Consider the following 23,423-nt stretch of genomic DNA (forward strand, 5'->3'; position numbering starts at 1 on the left):
TGAGCTCAATACAAAGACAGCAGAGCTCAGAACCAAGAGGAATTTATCCACAGCCTTCAGAAATGGTGAGAAAGACCGAGAGTTCAAAGGGTTCATAGATACTAGTGCCTGTGTTTCCCATCCCAGAATTCACCAGAAATTTCCTTTGGATCTCCCTGCTGCCAACAAATCTGTTAAAAAACAAAATTCATCTGAGTACATTTAAAAAAAATTTTTTTTTTCAACGTTTATTTATTTTTGGGACAGAGAGAGACAGAGCATGAACGGGGGAGGGGCAGAGAGAGAGGGAGACACAGAATCGGAAACAGGCTCCAGGCTCCGAGCCATCAGCCCAGAGCCTGACGCGGGGCTCGAACTCACAGACCGCGAGATTGTGACCTGGCTGAAGTCGGACGCTTAACCGACTGCGCCACCCAGGCGCCCCTGAGTACATTTTAAAGACCTTATTGGCTTTATTTAACAATTTGTGAATTGGGCAGCACCCCAACTAGATCTGAGAAGTTGTATAAAATAAAACACTTCTACAGGAAGAAGGGAAAAGGGTAAGGAAGTTGTACTAAAAAAAAAAGCAGATTGGTTGTGGCAAGGTCATCTTCCTTCAGGGGACAGCAGGGGTCTATCAGGCAGATTACCCCACTAGTGCTAACCAGGTGATTCCAAATTGACTAATTTAAGATCTCATTCCTGGGAGATGCTAAAACTGTAATTAAATTGGGTATTAGGTCTCAGTTTGGTGACATGAGACTTAGCATAAATGACTCCACTTTCGGCCTGCAGTCCCTTTTTTAACAGAGGTTTAAAAATTACTCAATTTGGGGGAACTTCTTTTAAGAAAAAGAATACAAAATTGTAACTATTAAATTAGAGACATAGTGACTATTGGAATAGAATAAGAAATCACAACAAATTTGGGTGACAAATTTGAGATCACAAAATCTGGAAAAATATGTGTTTTAACTAATTAATGCATCCTAAGATGTTTTGTTCATACATTTTTGGACTATAGATTCTTTAATGACCAGTTTACATGACAATGATTTTCTAATAGTCTCTAAAGAGATAACAAATAATCCAGGCACTACTTTAACACATTTAACTAATATTTGTTTTTTATTAGAGTATAAAAAAGCTCCATAAACTAGCTTCTGGATCTCTTTCTCCACCCACATACTTCAGGTGCTGGGCACCAGTGGATGCATTTATAATAAGGTTTTCAGGCCTTGTGATTTAGAATAGCAGGAAGTAGAAATATTCTTGGATGTCCTTTCTCTACCAGCACAGCCAGCAATAACTTAACCATACACAGATATGCACAACCCACATTTGTATAAATGAAATCCAAATCCAAATGAAACCTAAAGGTATCTCCATCTCAACTTCCTTTAAGCCAGATCCAAAATTTTGCCCTAGGGCACTCCAATGCTACCTGATAGGAGAATTGTGACAGAGGAAAAGTTGGCCAAAAGAGTAACTCTAAAATCAACCGCAGTAAAAACATCCTTTGCAAATGTTACCAAGCCGTAAGACCATCAAAACTTTGCTAGAATCTCTTTAAGGGCCTTTAAAGGGGCCTCTGTAAGTGAAGGGCTCCGAAACTTAAGTTTCCTTGGTTTCCAAGAAAATTAGCTCTGGAGGAAAGTATGACACAAAAAATGACATTTATACCACACATGATGCACAAGAGTCAATGCCACAGGGTGGCTTTAAAAGTAATGTTGTGTGTGGTCTTACTCTGAGCAGCTCCCAACTCCATGGAATGAGAGGATGTTCTTTCAGTGTGTTTTGCTCTGTAGTAAGTAGCACTATGAAGATGGGGATGTTCTGATACTGCTAAAACTCAAAGGTTCACCCACCCACACAACCCCATTTATATTTGTTATTTGTTATGGAATAATTTGCAAATACAACAGATCTCAAAACTCCCATATTGGTGTAATTGGTATTAAACACACCGTTTACTATCCTTCCAAGCAGGCTAGTTAACACACACAGAGAAAAAGCATCTTATTGTTGTTAAAGACTACGGAGCAGAAACATTATAGCATGAAAGAAAGTCTTTAAGAATTCATTAAGATGTAATCAAGCTATTGCAAACTCATCTGTTATTTGCAATTATAATATAGTTACTGTAACTTGTCTCTGGATAAAATCACCTTTATGTTGGATTTCTTTGCTTAATTTTGCTCCTTGGTGATGTATTCAAATGCCCAGTTTTCTCATGTACATCTTCCTCTTGCTAGAAACTCCTGACTCATCTTCCTCTTCTTCCTTCATTATACAAATAACTGTCCTTAAATGTTGGCAGTCCTTATAATTGTGTCCTATACCATTAACTCTATTATAATATTTGCCACTAAACTTGACTATGACCTATAAGTACATATCAAAATAAATAAAGCTTATCACAGTAGTATTTTGGTCTTATATATGAGTGCATAGTTTGTAATCAAATTGCTTACATTGATTGAATCAGGTAAAACCCTATTTCATTAGTCTTTAAAACAATTGTTTTGCTCTGTCCCCAACACATAATTTCTGTATAATGTACTTCAGAAAAAAAAAGTGTATAGCCTCTGAAATGTTATATAGCTTTTTTTATTTTTAAAGGATCAAACTACTTCTCTAAGGAATAAACTGCTTCAATAGAATGGCATTTTCCACTTATGAAGATTTCCCCCACTTCATTCATCTAACTGGGCTGCTAAAACTTGATACACCTGGTCAAAGAAGCATTGTTCCAAAGGTTCTGACTTGAAGTTAGAAAACAAGGACTGGCTTATGGCTGGAGCACAACTAATGCTCCATTGCCCATGCGGTGTCCCTCTAATTTTTGTTTTCCTCCATACCAAACTGTGGCTATGATGATATGATGCTCAGGGTTATTTAAGAGGGGAAAAATATGATCTCTTTATGGTCTTAATGCCCTTTCTCCTGGTCATTTAAAATAACTCATTTTAGGCCAACAGGTATCTACTCAAAGAAGTTCAAAGCCCTATAATTTTAAGAGTTAAAATTCTTTTAAGAATTTAAGTCATTCTTTTAGAAATGCTGGAGGAGGTTTAAAATACTGATAAACAGATATATTCTCTCATGCTATTTTTTTTTTTTTAGAATTGAGGACTATTGGCATGATCAAAATATTTTCAGATGAAAGTTTTAAGTTTCCTGTAAACCGGTGCTCAAATTTTAACACTGGTATCATATGAAGGAACAGTTAAATTATAGTATGCGTGTGCTACTCCCAGAGTTGCTAATTCAGTAGTCTGAGGTGGGGCCACAGAATTTACACTTGTACAAAGTTCCCATGTGGTAGGGACCACAGTTTGAGAACCACTGATGAATATCATTTGGTGATGCATATTTTCAAAACCAGAGCTGACAGGGGTTGTACCTTCTCGAGCATGTATACCATTTGGAAGATGGAGAGTCATTTCCAAAGTCTGGGGGATAGTGATGATGATTTAAAGTTTCATAGATTCTTAAAAAATTTTTTTTAAGTTTATTTATTTTGAGAGAGAGAGAGAGAGAGGTAGAGGTGGAGGGAGAGAGAGAGCATGCACAAGCAGGGGAGGGGAAGAGAGAAGGAGAGACAGAATCCCAAGCAGGTTCCATGCCATCAGTGCAGAACCCAGTGTGGGGCTCTAACTCACAAACTATGAGATTATGACCTGAGCAGAGATCGAGAGGCGGATGGTTAAATGCCACTCAGGCACCCCAAAGCTTCACAGATTCTTAACTTAGGCTGCCCATGCCTAGTAGCATCATATAATTTTCCATAATGCAAGAAGTCATTAAACAGTGTCTTGCTATAAGTGTTGTGGGATCCCTGAGCCAGACAGTCAAGAAAGAATTCTTGAGACATGGTGCAACTTATTAAGTTTATTTAAGTAGCACAGAGATAAGAGCCATGCATGGCAGACAGAGCTGCACCTTTGCTGTATGAAGTTGGTGGTTACATGCCTAATGCTCAAGTATGAGGAGATGTACAGGCAGTATTAGATCATAAATGTTTTCTTTGAATTTCTACTCATGCAGCTACTTTCACAGAATGTCTCTGGTGTTTATCATTCAGCTGGATATTAATTAACTATTGGTGAGATGTACAGGCAGTCATAAGACCCTTTAAGAATGTAGCAACCAGTATGTATTTGATCCTTATCAGAACTATGCAGGCTGTAGATCAGCCTTCTGGGCTAAAGGTGAACATTTTTCTGCTTCTGTCCCTCATCATAAGAATAATCTAAAATCTCTTTATCTTTTTAATTCCTTCTTTTGTAGCTGTTTAGTCACTAAAATGACGTTGCAACTGAGATTTTTAATTGTTAATTTAAATTATGGAATATAATAGTTGTATATCCTCCATACTATCTAAAGCCATTATGAAGTTTTATTTTTTTTTCAACGTTTATTTATTTTTGGGACAGAGAGAGACAGAGCATGAACGGGGGAGGGGCAGAGAGAGAGGGAGACACAGAATCGGAAACAGGCTCCAGGCTCTGAGCCATCAGCCCAGAGCCTGACGCGGGGCTCGAACTCACGGACTGCGAGATCGTGACCTGGCTGAAGTCGGAGGCTCAACCGACTGCGCCACCCAGGCGCCCCATGAAGTTTTAATATTAAAAACAAAATCTCTTAATTTTTCCTTGCCCATAGTCTGGTTAATATGTAAATATAATTATAAGCTCGGAAGAAAGAAAAATTTACCACTCAGAAAGATAAGTATTCCTATACCTTTCAGTGGCTTTTAGATCCTCAGAACGTGTGCTTTATATGTATTCTGCTGATTTTTTAATAAGGCATGTTAATGAACATGTCTCAATTACCTATTGAATAATCTCTCTAAAATGCCTGTCTGTAATTATTTACTCTTAGGATTATACTTTCATTTTAGCAGTAATTTCAACTCTGAGAAGATAAACCCAAGGGATTCTAGAATAGCTTCTGCTTGGCATGATTTCCCCAGTGTCCGAAGGTTAAATAAGTGAATGGATGTAGACAATGACCAATGATGTTGTAAAATAAAGCCCTTATTAATTAATGCATTCTTGAATGTCATCAAACGAGCTATGGGGCAGATATCTTAGGTTTGGGAATTAATGGCCATCAGAGTTGCAGGGTGCCCCATTGAGCTGAAACATGCAAGAATTTAACAAAACAAATGATAAATTGTAAAAGGTAATTCAATAAACAGGGCAGCTTCTTAAATATTCTCTCATGGGTCACTGAAGAAGCATTAAGGAAATTGAAGCCAAGATGGATATTTGACTCCTGACTTTGACATTGAGGAGTGAGAAATTCTTGTGCAAAGAGCTTCCTTCACCTGTGTGAGTCCCAGCCTTGTCAGCTATGAAAAGCAATTAACAAGATCTAGTCTGCTTACCTCACATGGTTGTGAGGATTAAATTTAATTATGTACATGGAACTGTTAGGCCAACTGAAAAGCCCTAAACAAATGTGTAGTTTTGTTGGCTGTTCACTGAAAGCTGATTCTCATTTCCCTAAAAGTAATACAAATTCTTTAATCAAATATGCAATCTTTACCTTTCCAAGTGCTTTTTGAGGGTTAAAATGAACAATTTAATCATTTAAACCAGGGAAGAATATATTAAGATTTTTTTTCTTTAAAAAAAATTTTTTTTTAATGTTTATTTATTTTTGAGAGAGACAGAGGCAGAATGCGAGAGGGTTAGGGGCAGAGAGACAGGGAGACACAGAAGCAGAAGCAGGCTCCAGGCTCCGAGCTGTCAGCACAGAGCCCGACGTAGGGCTCAAACTCACCAGCTGTGAGATGGTGACCTGAGCCGAAGATGGACGCTCAACCGACTGAGCCACCCAGGCGCCCCTTAAGATATTTTTCTTAACATTATAGCTTTTTAACTGCTCTAAGTCAGAAAATAAAAACAAATTGATGTGCAAACTTCAAAATAATAAATATTTTTGTCAAGTTTGTTTGGAAAAAAATGACTAGCATACTTCAGGAAGGTGTAAACTTAATTTTATTTTAGCAATTTCACAGTAGAATCTATCCCTAAGTAGTCATTAGCTGAATAATTAAACAAGAAAAAAAAATTAAACAAGAAAAAGCCTGATGTTAGGGCACATAACTGTATAATAAAACATTTTTTTTTTTGTTTTTGAGTTTATTTACTTTGAGAGAAAGAGAGCACAAGTGGGGGAGGAGCAGAGAGAGGGAGGGAGGGAGGGAGGGAGAGAGAGAGAGAGAGAGAGAGAGAGAGAGAGAGAGAATCCCAAGCAGGCTCCACACTGTCAGTGCAGAGCCCAATGCAGGGCTCGAGCTCACAAACCTTGAGATCATAACCTGAGCTGAAATCAGGAGTCCGGGGTTTAACTGACTGAACCACCCAGGCACCCCTAAAAGTTCTAAAATCTATCTAGTTTTCAAGAGTTATGTGCAGTTACATAATTTAAAAATACTCCTGATTAGTAATAAGTAGAATTTGTTAAAGGAGTTTTTGAAATTAATAGCCAATTTTTTACTAATATGCTAATACGGAAAACCTTTCATTTAAAAAACCAGAGGAGGGCTTGGGTGGCTCATTCCGTTGAGCGTCTGAATTTGGCTCAGGTAAAGATCTGGCAGTTCGTGGGTTTGAGTCCTGCATCGGGCTCTGTGCTGACAGCTCAGAGCCTGGATCCTGCTTCTGATTCTGTGTCTCCCTCTTTCTCTGCTCCTCCCCTGCTCGTGCTCTGTCTCTCTCAAAAATAAATAATAAACATTAAAAAATTAAAAAACAAACCGGTAACACTCCCTTGTTCAGTTTTTTCTGACTTACATCTTGTTCTGTAACTTCCCACTGATTAACATTGCCTTTAATATTAAGGTACTTTATTTAATATTTTATCATTTCATATGACACAGTACTTTGAATTCTTTTAACTTGTGTAGGAGCAGCCAAAGCATCAACCAATACATTAACCTGTTTATCTAAAGTAAACTGTTTTTTTCTCATTTAGAACTCTGTCAATTAGGATGCTTCTAGCTGCAAGTAACAGAAAATATAATTTACTATCTCATATTAAAGGAAGTCCTGTGGTAGGACAGGCTGCAGGATTGGTTGATTTGTTAACATAATTATGTATTGAAAGACTTGGCTTCTTCAGATCACTGGTTTGTCATCTGTGGTGGTGGCTTTTCTGAAGAAGAGGGGAAAGATGGGTAATAAGGTGGCTGCAGCACTTCCAAGCATTCAGAATTATGGGGAGGGCTTGTTAAATCACAGATTGCTAAATCCAACACCCAGAATTTCTGACTCAGTAGGTCTGAGTGGGAACTGAGAATCTGCATTGCTAATGAGTTCCCAAGTGATGCTGCTGCTCCTGGTAGTGGGGGCCACACATTGAGAAACACTAATTTAGACTAAAGATCCTGGAGGGGAATGGATGATGGAGGATCACTGGTAACATTCATTACAAGATGTCCTTTATCATTTGGAATATAACAGACAGTTCCTTTTGCTCTCCTCATAAGGCCTGATGCCATTTCTAGTTTGTCAGCTTCCTGTTCCATATTCTACAGAGGGACAGTGCTCACTTAGAATATCAATAGTCCTATGGTTGAGGTAGCAGTTTCTTAGAAAATCGTTTTGCATTCAACTGTTTGAACCAGGGACTGGTTGAGCCAGTTCAAGCCCCACGTTTGTACTTCAGCTTATTTGTTCCTGTCCTGTAGAAAGCTTTATTCCCCTTTCTTTCCAGAATCCCCATTTTCTTAATTCCCCAAATAGAGAATATTTGGCAATATTAGGTTATTTCTAATATCTTGTGAAATAGGTTACGTGAACATTGCCTTTTATAACCAAGAAAGCAAAGTTGCCTGAAGGTATATAATGTGCTGCTAATCTAATTTTCAATATATATATTTTAAAGTTTCATTTATTTTTGAGAGAGCGAGCAAGTGAGTGGGGGAGAGAATCCCAAGCAGGCTTTGCACTGTCAGTGCTTGCAGCCTGCCGCAGGGCTCAAACCCACAAACTGGGAGGTCATTACGTGAGCTGAAAGCAAGAGCAGAACGCCTAACCAATGAGCTATCCAGGCAGCCCTGCTAATCTAATTTTCCATCTGATTGTTATTTGTAGTAATGAATTTTCTAACCTGAAGATTTAACAGTTTGCTTGTGTTGCAAAAACTCTTTCCTGCCAATTTGTAATTCTCCTTCTCTATCATCAGTCTTGCAAACCACCTTATCAAGTTGCAATTCTCCTTTCTCTGTTAGCTATTTCATAATAAACCTTTTGGTATGGCTTCCTTATTTTGTGTAGTATGCTCAATATGAATATGGTCTGTTTGCCTGACTGTCCAGGGCTAAACTTCAGAATCCTCATAAAGCCTTAGGCAATTTCTGTGCTGATCACCCTCTCTAATTTATTACCATAATGACATTTTTTGTGCCTTTTTTTCTCATTTGTTCTCACATCAGGAAGCACAGTGGAGAGAGATGATTTCTGCAGGGGGCCTGGAAGGACTTGGGACAAGTTCAGGCAAAGATGCAAGCTTTGCAAAAAATATTTGACTTCTGGAAAATGGTGGGCTAGAAAATTTCTAAGTGCAAAATGTACCATTTTGGCAGTCTGAGGAAATGCAACCTTTCCCAAGGCTCTCTCAGACCTCAGTGTGCAACACAGTACAGAGAGATGAAAAATGTTTTTGATGAGAAATTGAGGAAGCATATAAGTGGAGGGAGGAGGCCTAGGCTATTACTGCAGACACAGCAGGGGGCCAGCAGATAAAATATAGAATCTGTTTGATAGTTTCAATTAATTTATGACAACCAACCCACCTGCAAAACTTTCAAACTTAGTAGAAGATGCTGGCCAGTGCCAATTTAATGTAGTTGGCTATTCTAAGGCCTGTTGCTTAAACCTAGTCTCTAAGCTGTCTTGTCTAAGAATTAAAATTCTGTGTTTTGATCCTAAGGTAATAACTGAAGACTGTGCAGGAAATTATAACGCTTTGACTCTGACAGGCATTGATACACATGCCATCAAAATCCAAAGCACAAGCTCAGCTGACATTTCCTTTGTGCATGGAAGCAGCCATCTCAACATTGTTATCTTTTAATTTCAATTAAACCCATGGTTACCTGGGTTCAAAATCTGGGTGTGAAATTCCATCTTCTCTGAGCACTGCTCAGGTTTTAATACTTCTTACAATGATTAGGACTTCTTGTTCAGACCAAGTTGTCCTAGCTAACCTCTTTGTGGTTTGAAGATTTAAGTTTACTTTTAAACGTCGGAAAATGCCTGAATTCTTTGCTTTACAGGAAAGTAGAAGCTCATGCTTTAGTTTGATCATAGGTAGCAAGTAGCAAAGTCAAAGATTGGATTTTTTTTTTTAAAGGTGGAATTATGTTTACTCATTCAGCAACAAATATGTATTTATGATGACCATTTTCCAGATTACCTATTTATTCAGTAGGTCTTTATTATGGTCTTTACTACAGACAAAACAGTTTTTGGCACAGAGATGAATTAGGCTGGTTTGGAAACTAGACAGAATATCTTAAAAAAAATTTTTTTTTTAATGTTTATTTATTTTTGACAGAGAGAGAGAGAGAGAGAGAGAGAGAGAGAGACGGAGCATGAGCAGGGGAGGGGCAGAGAGAGAGGGAGACAGAATCAGAAGCAGTCTCCAGGCTCTGAGCAAGCTGTCAGCACAGAGCCTGACGCGGGGCTCGAACCCACAGACTGGGAGATCATGACCTGACCCGAAGTTGGATGCTCAACCGACTGAGCCACCTAGGTGCCCCATAGACAGAATATCTTTTAAATGGGTACATTTTTACCTCAAGATAAATCTTGGAGTGTATGTAATATGGTATATTGTGTGTCTGTTTTGTGTGGAAATAGTGAAGTCCAGAGTCAACCTCTGGATATGGGACTTCAACTCACTTTCCTCTTTTTCCTTCCCTTTCTATCTTTACCTCTGCCCCCCCCCACCCCGCCCCTCCAATCCAGAAGACTGGTAGTAAATACCAAAGATCCCAAATATCACCATAGGCTCAGAACGTGTTGAATGGGGAAACTGAGTCACACATAAACTTTAAAAATTAAAAAAGTACACTTTAAATTCTCTAGTTTCTTCTGCTCAGTTTCAGCAAGCATTTCATGTTTAGAATGCTAGCAAGGGTGGAAGCTATGAAATTTTGTGGGCTAATAAAATATTTGTAAAGTACTTGCCTATCTCTGTGCTAATAAAGCCAAAACACAGGTAGCTCATTTTTATTCTTGCTTCTAATTTTTACTCTTCCAGCACTGCTAAGACACAGAACCAAGCAGATAGATAGCAATTCTGGCAGGTGTTTGTTAGACACTTATTCTGCCTGACACCGCTTATAGTAAAAGGCTGTACGTCCCCAAATTTGACCCTTAGCATGTCCTTTTCCCATAGGAAGAAAAATATTTCGGCTCTTCCGTTGAGTGGGTTAGCTTATAAAAATAAAGTGTCATGTCTTTAGATGCTTTTAAAATATCTACCTTGAAAAAAACTGACAACTTCTTTTCTAGCCCCTGGATACAATTCCTTAACTATTAACCTTTGGTACTTAAAACAAGGTTAAAATAGCCTTTAAAATAAAACATTGCGGAAGTATTTTGAAATAACCTTTTCCAGGTTAATTTTTACATCCCAAAAGGCCACATATTCCATTATTATCCAGGTTTATAAAAATGCCAGCTATCAAATTTCATACTAAAAACAAGATGCTCACATCCTTTGTGCAATAAGGCATAGTATAAATAAAATTAGAACACCATGACTGTTCCTTCCTCAATCTTCCCTATTTGTAACATTTCCCCCAAGCAGAGATGCCTGACAAATTCTCCTTTATTGCTCATATGTGAACACTTTTTGCATCAGATGCATAATTAATTTTGTAGGTTAAATATTCAGAACAGGAGTAGATTTTTAGAGCATTGATTCACAAAGAAGAAATAAAAGGGAACTTGAACATAATATATTTCATTGCTATTAATCTCATTCTAGCTAAGAGTCAATGCTTTTGCTTGTTTCTCTGTATAATAATCTTATATTTTTATAATGCCTATAATTTACAACCTACCTTCACTTTATCAGATCCTCACAACAATCTTTTGAGGGATAGGATAATTATTATGCCCTACATCTGTATCTAAAATATCATTCTATGTATGTATATTGTGCAGTGTACATATAGTTTAGTCCCCTTCCCCCAAGATGAGGAGGTAGAGATTGCTACACAAAAGTCTCATGGCAGGTTAGCTGGTCATAGGAATAAACGCTGGGAAAAGGAAGAGGTTTCCGAGGCTCATGGCTAAAGCATTCCCCACTGCTCTGGCTTGAATAGTGTTAATACATGCTGTCTTTCATATACATAGGAAGTCAACGTTGGTGCTACTGATGTTGGCTAGTTTGGTGGAAGAGGTGTTCAGACACAGAACAGAACATCACTGTGAAGATGTGTTGATGAGGTTGAAAGATCTGCTGAGTGGTTGAACCAGCTATCCTTTAAGGCTTTTTGCTGCTCTCACACCCAGGAATTTGTGAGATGACTAATGGTGGAATAAGAATGCAATATATAACACTTCTTCTGGACAAAGCTGGTTTTATCCAGTTTCTTTTTTACCTTAGCAATAGGAACAATGGCCTTCACAATTTAGGCAACCAAAAAGTAAAATTTCCATGTCAGCTACTTTGGGTGTAAGGCATGGGGTGATACATCCTTTGGGGAGTTAATTATGAATTTAGTGTTAATGCTGGGGTATTGGAGTACACAACAGATACTTCTGAAGTTACCTCAGATAAAATGTCTGAGCTAACTAAAGAAACCCAATATCAAATTCTGTACTGTGAAATTGCCCTCTTTGTAAGATCATATGTTCATATCAAATAATGTCTACTTTTACAGTTTCTACTTTAGATGCTAATGTTTTTGGCAGTATGCTGTGCTGTCAAGGTCCAATAAGTATAGTAACTAATAATCATTACAAATTGTTTACAACATTGAGCAAGGGATAGCACATTCATCGTTGTACAAATGAGACTTTTAACACCACCGGGTAGACAAAATTCACTAACCATGTAAGCCAAAGGTGTGTCATAGATAGTAACTCTGAGACTAGAAACTAGTTCATCCTAATTTTTATGTTTTGTTTTGGAATTTAAAAGTGACTTCGTTGAATAAAATTTCAATGTTTCTTAATTGAAAAGTAAATCTAGAAAACTGTCCAGGACTTTTGATCCTAGACTAGTTTCACTTACTTGGGATTAAACAGGGAAGACAGGCAACCCGGTCCATTTGCTTATTTTGACGCTGAACATGTGGTCAGAGAACATACTGGGAAGTGTCACAGGACCTGAGATAAGGGGCAAGTTTTTAAAGAGAATACGTGTTGATGGAGAGAAAAACCTCTAGCACACAAGGGAGGACTTTTCTTCTGCGGTCTCTAGACAGTTCTTTGTGGAGGATGCGGTCGAACTCAGCAGGTGTAGCCCTGCCCTCTAGTGGATTTGGATGCGAGAGGGCTTCAGTTTAGTTTCCTGTGCCTGGTTTACTAAGGTTTAGTAACATCAACCATCTATAAAAATCACTTATTGGGGGATCTGGATTAGATGCTGGCAAAAAAACATAGCCAGTGGCCGAAGGCAACGCCCGTTCTTCGGCTTCTATCTCTGGACGCTCAATTTCTAGTTGCTCCAATCTTTCGAGTTCCACACACTTGAAATGAGTAAAAAAGGCTGAGCCCTCCCTTGAGCTCTGGGGCTGATCCTTGCCCTCTCATTACATACAGGCACCGAAGCAGATCCCTCATCGGGACAGAATTTTGGGAAGTCGCCCGGCGATGACCTCCTCCCGCAGTCAGAGCAAAGAGGCCGTACAGGGGTCTGCCAGTGAGGGTGGGGAAGTACCAGTGAGAACACCAGAGTCTCTCTGCGTTCGCCCCTTCCCTCGGAGGTCCTCGTGTCGTCTGCCGAGATTGTGACGGCCACCCCGACGGGAGGGGCTTCCTAAGTCGCCTTTGTTGAGGGAGCTCAAATACCTCCGGGACGGGGAGCATGCTCGAGCCTGCCCGCTTGGCCCGACCCCACAGCTGCCTCTTGAGAATGTGTGGCCGGGGCTGGGGAGCGGGCGGGTCTCCGACCCTCGCGCCCAGTGGGTGCGTAGAAACGGGCGGGCACCGTTCCCGGGGGTCAACGAGGAACCTCCACAGGGCAGGTAGGGCCGGGGCGGGCCACCGGCCCCGCACGCCCTCCTCCGGGAGCGCTCCGCACCCAACCAGAGCCCTTTCGGGGCGGACCGCTCGGCCTTCGCTTCATTTCCGCCGTCTGCGCCTGTGCGTGCCAGTGCGCGTGCGCGCCCTCCTCTCGCAGCGGAAGTAGTAGCGACAAAGCTCGGTCCACGGCGGGCCCGGGAGTGCGGGGCGTGCTGGGGCGGGGGGCGGCGGGGAGGGGCCGAGCGCAGGAGGCGGAGGCGGGAGCAGACCAGCGCGGCGGCGCCGAGCCGGCCGGGCCGACCGTGACGGGTCCCCTCACCTCCTCTCCTTTCCCCTCCCCGACCGCCCTCCCGTTCGCTCCTTCCTCACGCCGGGAGTCGGCTCCCGCCTGGCGCCGCCGCTCGGCGAGCCACTCCTCTTCGCCCCAGGCGCGCGGGGCGCTCCCGCGAGCCCCGCGGGTGAGTCCCCGCAGCCCGGAGGAAGGGAGTCTGGGGCTTTGGGAGGGCACCAGTATTACCTATTGCTTCCCATTTCCAGAAACTTCCAGGTCCTAAGGGAAGGGGCATCTGGGGATACCCCGGCTTGGGAGTGTCTCTAGGGCGCCGCCCCGCCGGCGTGAGCTGGGGGCGTTGCGGGTGGCCGAGGGGGTGGGCGCGCGATCTGGGGGCTCCTGAGGTGGTGGCGGGGCGGGGGTCCCCCTCCTCGCCCTCTCTGTCGTCAGCGCCGCTTCTCCTGGTTTCTCTTGCAGATGCTGCTGCTAGGGGTGGTGGGAGCAGCCGTGGGACGTGTGGCCGGGAGAGGGGGTGACAGCCTGGGATTCCGGGGGCTTCTCTTCCTTGTCCCCTTCTGCTCTCTATTCCCAGTGTGGCCACGGCTGACACTAAAGACTTTGTAGCCATCAACCCAAGTGCAGTTTCGATGGAAAATGAAGGTAAAGGCCCCTGGCAGACGGGTTGCACCGCGGAGTTGAGGGTGTGGTGGTTTGCTTTTAGTTGCCTGTTTGCACCTTTTTATTTTCCAGATTTTGTTTTATTTTTCCTTTGTGAAGTACACAAGGAATTGCTTTCTTAGGATACTCGCTTTTATTTTCGAACAGGGCATTTCGGGATTCGAGGTGCTGTGGGCTGACTGAGCTTTATTCTGCTTTCCTGAGAAAGCTACTGTCTTTAGCTTAGGGAATGGAAGGGAAGTTTTCATTTCAGATAGCATCTGTGCTTGTTTAAATAGCTATTTGAAAGGAATCACTGGAAGGGAAGTGGAAATGGAGAGGGAAGGGATGGACTGCATCTCTGTATTTGCATATCAAGACTTGATAATGGTCTGTGACTGGATTGCTTGGAAGAACGAAAACAGTTTTTTATTAACGCAGATTTGGTTTTCAGCTCACACACACACACACACACACACACACACACACACACACAACTCTGAATTTAATGGAATGTTATGAAGTGATTTCCTTTCTTGAAGTTCCTCCCTATTTCAAAGCATCATTTAGGAAGGAGGTTGATGGTAGAATTTGTCCACTACACTTTGGACCACTAAATTATCATTCACATGTTACTTGATTCCTTTGGCCTCATTAAAATATTTAATCCTTTTCATTACACGCACTGGTTGTTTTTCAAAAGCATTGAACAGCTCTGGATATTGTTTTTTTCCTTCTGAAACAACCACTCTTATTCTCTGGATGGTCTTGTGTGCGAAAATCTTTTTTTCCCTCCCCCTGGTCTGCAAGATGCTATAAAAGATACTTACAGATTACAGTGTGTCCTCTTGTATCCTTTGGTTTTTAAAATCTGTATCTGGTACAAAGGAGCTGCAGTGGAGCTTACTGGTTGCTTCCTCACTTGTTTTTTCGTTTTTTGAGAATGTAAGCTTGATTGTCGTAAGTAGGACCGGTAGTTTAGAATAGATGTTTCTTATACGCGTAATCTGTTTTGCTGCCTGAGACCCCTGGGATATGTGGGAAATAAGAGAGTCACGATTATATTGCTCAGTTTTACTCTGGATGGATAACTGGTGGAAGACATTTTCTGAAATACCAAAGTACCTAATTGCAGAGGAGTTATACTATCTAATCGGGTCTTTAGAAACATCATTTGAAAGCAGTGATGTTTTTGTCTGGTGGTATGGACGAATCACTTTTCTGAGGCTTTCTCTTCTTTGTTTTTTGGTTTACAGATTTCAGAGAGGCAAATCCTTTCTTCACAAGAGACAAAGAATATTAAATGCATTCATTCATGTTCCTGTTTCTTGGTAGTTGTATTTTAAATAACATCTGTATCTTGAACTTCTGCTTTCAGAATGTTAACAGATTTAAGAGAGTAGCCTAAAGTAGGTGTATTCTTAGATGTTGCTTTTGTTTCTTCATCTCTTAGGAAAAGGAGCATGACTAATAAAGATGACTCTCATATTGTCTATTGACGTGAGGGAGTGGTTGTGAGATGGGAGCATGGTGCATGCTTGTGTCTGAGTGTATTATGTGGCCTCATAATAAAAGATTATACAGCTCTTAAAAACTTAAAGGTTTTTTTTTTTTTTTGCCTCATAATAATCAAGAGGCCATTTTTGTCAGTTTCTCATTACCATAACATTTTTTTTCATAGTTAAACATCTTTAAGGAGAATTTGTATAAATCTAGAGTTTTCAGTGGACTATTTTGAAATACATAGACTATCATTGCTTTCCTTTTTTATAGTTAGTATCTTCCCTTGACATGGTGTAGTAACATCTTGGGAGTGTGAAAAAAAAGTGGATTCAAATCATGCCTTAACCCGTAAAAGTTGTGTGACTTTAAGCAGATTACAGTTGACCCTTGAACAATGTGCTGTTTAAGGGCGCCATCCCCCCCAATTAAAAATGTACTGTAACTTTTGACTCCCCCAGAACTTAACTACTAACAGCTTATTGTTGGCTGGAAGTCATACTGATAATAAGATTGATTAACACAGTATATACTGTATTCTTACAAGAAAGTAAGCTAGAGAAACAAGAATGTTAAGAGAATTATAAGGAAGAGAAAATACATTCACATTACTGTATAAAATCTACATGTAAGTGGACACATGTGGTTCAAATCTGGGTTCAGTGGTCAACTGTATTTCACCTTTTTTAGCGTCTGTTTCCTCATCTATAAATTAGGATTGATGATACTTAGCTTACATAGTTAAGACGGTAAAATCAGAAACCTCCTCTAGGGAGAGAAGAAGGTATTTAAGAGCATGCACTGTGGAGCTTGGCAAACTGACTTGAATGCCAAATCGCCACTTAGCATAATTTGGCCTTGTGCAAATTATTAAAGCTTTTTATACTTCAGTTTCTTCATCTATAAAATAAGGGTATTGATAAAACCTACCATATGAGGTTGTTCTCAGCATTTAGAACAATATCTGACATATCGTAAGTGCTCAATAAATAATTGTTATAAATAGCCTAACCCAGTGTTTGTCCGCTAGTATGCCATCTGGCATTAATGTTGTCATAAGACTTGAATGTTGAGAGGAAGAATAGTAGTGGCTCTATGAAGTTGCCATTATTAGTTAGGGGATGGGTGAGTTAAGTACAGGATTTTCTACAGTGTTACAGCTTTAATTCTGTAGAGAAAGTTGGGGCTCCAGCAAGAAACCAGGGGCCAGTGTGGAAGGAGACAGGTTTGGATTTGAATCCTGATTGGTAACATTTTCCTCTTCTAAAAAAAATCTGATGAGTTACTATGCTTCTGAGTTTTCCCATCTGTAAATGGGATAGTGCTGTCTTGGAGGTTTGATGTGAGGAATAAATGAAGCCTGGTATGTGAAGTGCCCAGAATGATGGTTGACACATGGTTAGCATGCATGAGTGATTGACTCCTCTAGTTGGTATGTAGATAAATTACATCTCTAGGAATGTATGGGGAAGAATTGATGGTGGCTCCCAGAGGCCACTAGCATGGAGGTTCTTAGGTAGTGTGCATTGTCTACAATGGTTGTTGGGGGAATGACTTCATCCTTGTGGTTCCTTTCGACAATGGTGGTAAATTTTCTTTGGCACTTCAGTTTCAATTCTTCTGGACCTTTATCCCATGTCTCATTTAAATTGTATCAGCAAAGCTTAACCGGTTTTGAGCCTTAGCTTCCAGGATGCTTCCTGAATATTTCCTGCCAGTCACTGGAGGTACTTGAAGTGTTAATTTACTGGAGTTTCAGGGATTGGTCCTAGACATTTGTAGAACTCCTTTTGCATGTTTGAAACTCCTCTTTGCATGTTTATTTTGAATTTAAACAGATACCACCTAGGAGTCTGAGATGTACAGGTAAATGGCTCTTTTCCTGATTTAAAAAAAAATTATTTGTGTTTAAAAGAATGGCTTATTAGAAAAGATATTTCTAGCTGGAGAATTTTGCAAATAGTTTCTTTTTCCCACTAATGGATTTTTTTCTTTTGAATATATTTGGTCTTTTTCATAGAAAAATATAAACTTAATGTACAGGAAACTAATAGAGCCTTAAATATTTCTTTGACTAGTGGATAGAAATGTAATAATCTTCAAGATTTCAGGACATGTTTATAGCTATAGGCGGGGCTGGTATAGGTCTAGAATAAATTCCTTTGATCTCTTTGGATAGCATTTGAAAATGATAGTATGTTTATTTACTCGTTACTTTAAAAATAGTTTTTGGTCAAATTGTTAATCAAATTGTTAATTGCCTTCCTTTAATTAGAAATAGGAAACCAGGTTATAAAAATATTTTATAACTTTAGGTGTGGAAAACATAATTTTGTTTGCACTTTTGTCAATAAAGTAATATTCTTAATATTTCTAGAAAAGAGTCGAAACTGAGGTTTATTTATATAACAGCGTCTTAGGGCGCCTGGGTGGCTCCGTCGGTTGAGCGTCCGACTTCGGCTCGGGTCATGATCTCACAGTTCGTGAGTTCGAGCCCTGCGTCGGGCTCTGTGCTGACAGCTCAGAGCCTGGAGCCTGCTTCGGATTCTGTGTCTCCCTCTCTCTCTGCCCCTTCCCTGCTCATGCTGTGTCTCTCTCTGTCTCAAAAATAAATAAACATTTATATAACAGCGTCTTATAAAATGTAGTAATTTAACCCAGAGAAAGGATGCTGCACAGATTATTTGTAAGCAGTAGCTTTCTGACAGTTGAATTCTAAATACTTGATTTGTTTTAATGTTTTATCATTCATTTAATGTCAGCAGAATTGAACTGTTAACTGCAGCAGTATCAATCAAAATAGTCTCCTAGGAATATACCCCTTGAGGCTCAAGGTTGATTTTCTTTTGAGATCTTGGTTAACCATAATATGTTTAACAAGGTTGTATTTTGTTCTAAAGCTGGAAAGAATACCATAGCTTGATGGTAAAGTTAGCTGGTGTGAATTTTAAATTACAGTGTTGTTACTGGTAGCATCTTAACTCTTAAGGGTCAGTTCAAAAGGTCCTCCCATATTTACTTTGTTAAAAGACACATTCTTTTTATAGTGATTTCAGGAGTCACTTGTGACAAGATTATCTTTATGATTTTCATATGGACAAGTGTTGGTAAAAGGTAGTAAAGTAAAAACTGATTGGGGGAGCTCTAGATTAATGCCATCCTGTTGTACAGGAAAGGATTTCTCTGAAAAGAAATGGGAGGCTAAATTGACATTGCATTTCCTTTTGAATTTTTATGGCTGGTATTTATATGCATTTGCTAATTATGTCTTCCATCTTCAGGCTTTTGAGTTACTGTTGACAAAGGCGTACATCTTAGAATGACAAGGAAATTACTCAAATTGTGTTGAATTAGATTGATTTAGGCTAAGCTTATTGGATACATTTAGGAGAAATTTGAGTGAAATGTTTTAAGGATATATCATAGGTTATAGACAGAAAGAAAGTAATAGAAAGTAATAGTGTAGGTCAAAAGCATCACATTAAGATGGCTGTAACTGGGCATGTAATTCAAGTTCAATCCCTGCTTTTTCTTTCTGCTTCAGGTAATAGGGAATGTGTGAATTGGAATTATTTAATATTACCTGTTAATTATAATTGCTTAATTAAGGCATTGATCCTTTCATAAAGGTGCTGTCTTAAACTGCTGCCCCCCAAGAGGATATGCATGATGTGTCTTTATTCTTTCTGGAAACTCTGAGACATTGAGACATCCTTGTAGAAATTATTGTCACTTATTTATTTACTTAAAATGAACAACCTGACAAAGTTGGAATTGCAGTAGGATCCTCACACTAAATATATTTGCCACTTTATAGGAAAACTCAAATAGTAATGGAAGCAGAAATATTCAGGATGTCAGCCATCCTAATTTTCTTGAATATTGCTTTTTAAAAATTGTGAAGTATAAATTAAAACTTTTGGCTAGGTTGTGAATTTCAGATATTGGATTTAAAGTTATCTTGATTTTGGGATCTTAAAGTTAAAAAACAAAGCATTTCCTAATGATCATTAATGCAATAAAATTCTGTTCCCTGCTTAAGGGAGAGATAAACTTTAGAACAGGTCTTGGATTTTCTCTCATCTTAAATCAAATGCAGTATAAATAAGCCTCTTGTTGCTGTATATTCGTATATGTTGTGAATATATCTTTATGTGCCTTTGCAGTTATTTCACCAGATATTGTTTGACCATCTAGACTTTTCATAGTGGAATGTTTGCTTTACCACCTTCATCGGGGTTTATATATTGGGAGAGGCAGAAAGGCTAGTTGGATCAAACTTTCTCTGGGAATCACCTCCCTCCTCTTTGTTGAATGTCAGTTGTACATTCCCTAAGAACCAGTAAAAGCCATTCATGGCACAAGTGCCAGAAATAGCATGCAAACCACGTTTTAATGGCATGCAAAACAATCTCTGCTATGTTCTTTTCTTAATGCTTGTCAGGGTTTGCTATTTACTGAGAGTTAACATCTGACTGTGAAAGTGTCCATGATCAGATAGGAGATTCCAGTTTCTGTTCCCACTCCAGAAAAAGAGGGTGTGGTCTTTGCCCACCGCTCTTTGAGGTCTGCCAGCCCCCTACCCTTAGAGGTAGTTCAGTTATGAACTTGATGTATATCCTTCATTCGTTTGAGGGACCAAGAGAGATTGGTTCCTTCTGATCTGTTGGTAGGAAAATAGAGGGGAGATGGGCTTGTGTCTATATTAGAAGATGGAAATGGAGAGTGGGGATGGATGAAAGAGACATTTTACTCTTAGGAAAACCCAGCACAACTTGGGTAGTAACTAGATACAGGAAATAAAGGAGAAGGTTGAGTCACATGAGTCCAGGCTGTTAAGCCAGCCTAAATGGGTGAGTGGAGGGAGGTACCACTTGGAGGAGTTAGCTGAGTTGGGGACAGGCCAAGCAGAGTATTGAACACCGGTTGGGCTCGAAGACCAGGGCTCAAAGTGAGCTCTTGAGGGCAAAGACCTTCAGTTGTCCCTAATTCATCTTGAATAGAATTTGGCATGTGGCCATTGTCCATTGAATGAAAATGCTGGCTTTTTCAGTTTAACTTAGTGGTTCTCATTTGGGGGTGATTATGCCCTCCAGGGACATTTGGCCATGTCTAGAGATATTTTGATTACAACTAGGGGGGTGCTACTGGCATTCAGTGGGTAGAGGCCAGGGATGCTGGTAAACATCCTACTGTATACAAGATAGTCCCTTCTACCTCTACCCCCCAACAAAGAATTATCAGGCCTCAAATGTCAGTGGTGCTGAGGTCGAGAAAAATTGTTTCAACCAGACACCAGGAAGTTAACTCTTCTAAGCCTTGGTTTCCTCACTTGTAAAGGGATGATGGTGTCTCTACTTCAGGCTTGTTAGGATTAAATAGGGCAAGGTGTATAAGTGCCTGGCATGAAAGGGCTGCTCAGCAAATGCCAATTTTCCTTACTTTGGTTCACGAATAAGATACGAAGAAATTATTTTTGTCATTTGTCTATAAAACAACTTCTAATATCAGGGCTTCTTTTATTTTTCTGAGAGATGAGTGGAATGCCTGGAAAACCTATAGTAGCTTTTATAATCTTAATGATTCTGTCATGTTTGCATCACATTATGATTGTGGCGTTTGAGTACTTCATGATTTGTAATTAGCAGTAGGTAAAAATATTGAAATTTGGATTAAAAGTTTTACCTACTAATCAGTGAGGTTAAACTCATAATTTCACTTGCTTTAAGACCTTTTACTGTTTGAAAGCAATTTTACTGTTCTTTGAAATCAAGGCTGAAGTGTTGGGAGTTGACTTCTTATGGAAAATGTCAGACCTGTGTCTATAATGTCCTTTCCCTTTTTATCTATTTATAAAATGCAAATAGACTCCTCTCTGCAGTCAGAACTGTTCCTCAGATTTATTTATTAAGGTCTTCATTAGGTGACTTTCGTTTTGTATAAGTACCTTTTCACTCGTTTTTTTTTTTAAGTTTATTTATTTATTTTGAGAGAGAGAGACACACACACACACAGCATGAGTGGGGGAGGGGCAGAGGGAGAAGAAGAGAGAGAGAATCCTAAGCAGGCTCCATGCCGCCAGTGCAGAGCCTGACGTGGGGCTCAAACTGAAGAAACTGTGAGATCATGACCTGAGCTGAAACCAAAAGTCAGATGCTTAACCGACTGAGCCACCCAGTTGTCCCACTTTTTACTCTTTTGTAAAGTTGAAGACCTTACCACTAGCTCTCTCATGCTAGCGACAGAATACATATATTTACAATTCTTATATAAGGACCATAACCTTGAAAATGCATCTAGCCATAGCTTCACCATGTTTACATATGCGTCGTTGTGTAGCATTCTCATTTTTAAGTAGTTCTTTGTTGCTGTCTCTTTAGGAAAAAATTGGTTTTGTCTCCCTATACTTTAACATCCCCATATAACATGAGATTAATTGGGGCACCTGGGTGGCGCAGCCAGTTAAGTGTCTGACTCTTCAGCTCAGCTCAGGTAATGATCTCAGTTTGTGAGTTTGAGCCTTGCATCGGGCTCTGCGCTGATGGCTCAGAGCTTGCTTGGGATTCTGTCTGTCCCTCCTTTTGCTCCTCCCCAGCTTGTGTGCGTGCTCTCTCTCTCTTTCAAAATAAATAAACTTAAAAAAATATGAGATTAATAGATAAAGGTGTTTGAGTTTATTGAACTATTTGTTGGACTCTTACTAGTTTTTCTTGTATTAATGGCAGTGGAATTTATAAATAACATTCTTCCTGTTTCTCATATTAAACTAAGATAATTTAAACATAACATTCATTAAATAGTTGGTTAGAAAAATTAAATAACTTGAGGAAAACCACTTAAAATGGAAAATAATGTATAAGTGATAATAGAGTACATTTTGTGGCAGCAGAAAATTTTTCATTCAACTTAAACCTGTAGGATTCAAAGTTGGTAGCTTTTTTTTTTAAGTTTATTTATTTATTTTTGGGAGGGGGAGAGAATGAGTAAAAGAGGGGCAGAGAGAGAGGGAGAGAGAGAGAATCCCAAGCAGGCTCCACACTGGTAGTGCAGAGCCCAATGCAGGGCTCGAAATCATGAACTGTGAGATCGTGATATGAGCTGAAGTTGGACACTTAACTGACTGAGCCATCCAGGCACCCCAAAGTTGATAGTTTTTGATGATATTAAATTGTATCTGACCACAACTTGCTTTTAATGGCTTACATGGTTCTCTGTTGTACCTGTAGCCATTTAGGTCCACTAAGTATAGGGTGTGAAGGATGCTGCAGTCATGTCTTTGATTTCATAAGGGTTTGGTTGCCATAGCCTGTAAAATTAAGCCTACCAGTTAACTGCTATGTGAAAAGAATGCCATTGGCCATATGGAGGAACTAGGAGACGGAATGAAGGAATCAACCATGTTTCCACGGTCAAATTACTGGCTAGTACAAGTTTATTATTAATTTTTTTTTATTCTGATATTACTAGTAAAATAATTGTTGCTAGCTGAAAGCTTTAAAAAACTGTAGCTGCATGTTTAGTGTAAGGTAACAACGAAATGGACAGATGTTGGGGCGCCTGGGTGGCTCAGTCGGTTGAGTCTGACTCCTGATTTCTACTCAGGTCATGATCTTGTAATTCGTGGTATCAAGCCCCATGTTGGACTCTGTGCTGAGCATGGAGCCTGCTTGGGATTCTCTCCCTCTGTCTCTCCCCTGCTCACTTGTGTGCACTTGTGCTCTCTCACAAGGAATAAACATTAAAAAAAAGGACAAATTTTTAAAAATACATAGATGATATTATACCTC

The 23,423-nt window shown here is 39.8% G+C and overlaps 1 protein-coding gene across 6 annotated transcripts in view; it reads left to right on the top strand.

Annotated features, from left to right (window-relative positions):
- The window catches only part of ATP2C1 (ATPase secretory pathway Ca2+ transporting 1), a 177,215-nt gene that overhangs the window by 22,644 nt on the left and 131,148 nt on the right, over window positions 1-23,423 (top strand). The window contains exons 1-2 of one of the 6 annotated variants that reach the window (XM_040480175.1): window positions 13,550-13,666; window positions 13,957-14,139. The exons of 4 other annotated variants lie outside the window; for them this stretch is intronic. In XM_040480175.1, the coding sequence (XP_040336109.1) occupies window positions 14,134-14,139 (6 nt within the window). In that variant the 5' untranslated portion in view covers window positions 13,550-13,666; window positions 13,957-14,133. Of the gene's footprint in view, window positions 1-13,427; window positions 13,667-13,956; window positions 14,140-23,423 lie in introns of those variants that run through there. One more of the 6 variants, XM_040480176.1, reaches the window with a different exon arrangement.

The sequence above is a fragment of the Herpailurus yagouaroundi genome, unplaced genomic scaffold (genome assembly GCF_014898765.1).
Source record: "Herpailurus yagouaroundi ecotype Mexico unplaced genomic scaffold, PumYag 159, whole genome shotgun sequence".
NCBI classification, from domain to species: Eukaryota; Metazoa; Chordata; class Mammalia; order Carnivora; family Felidae; genus Herpailurus; species Herpailurus yagouaroundi.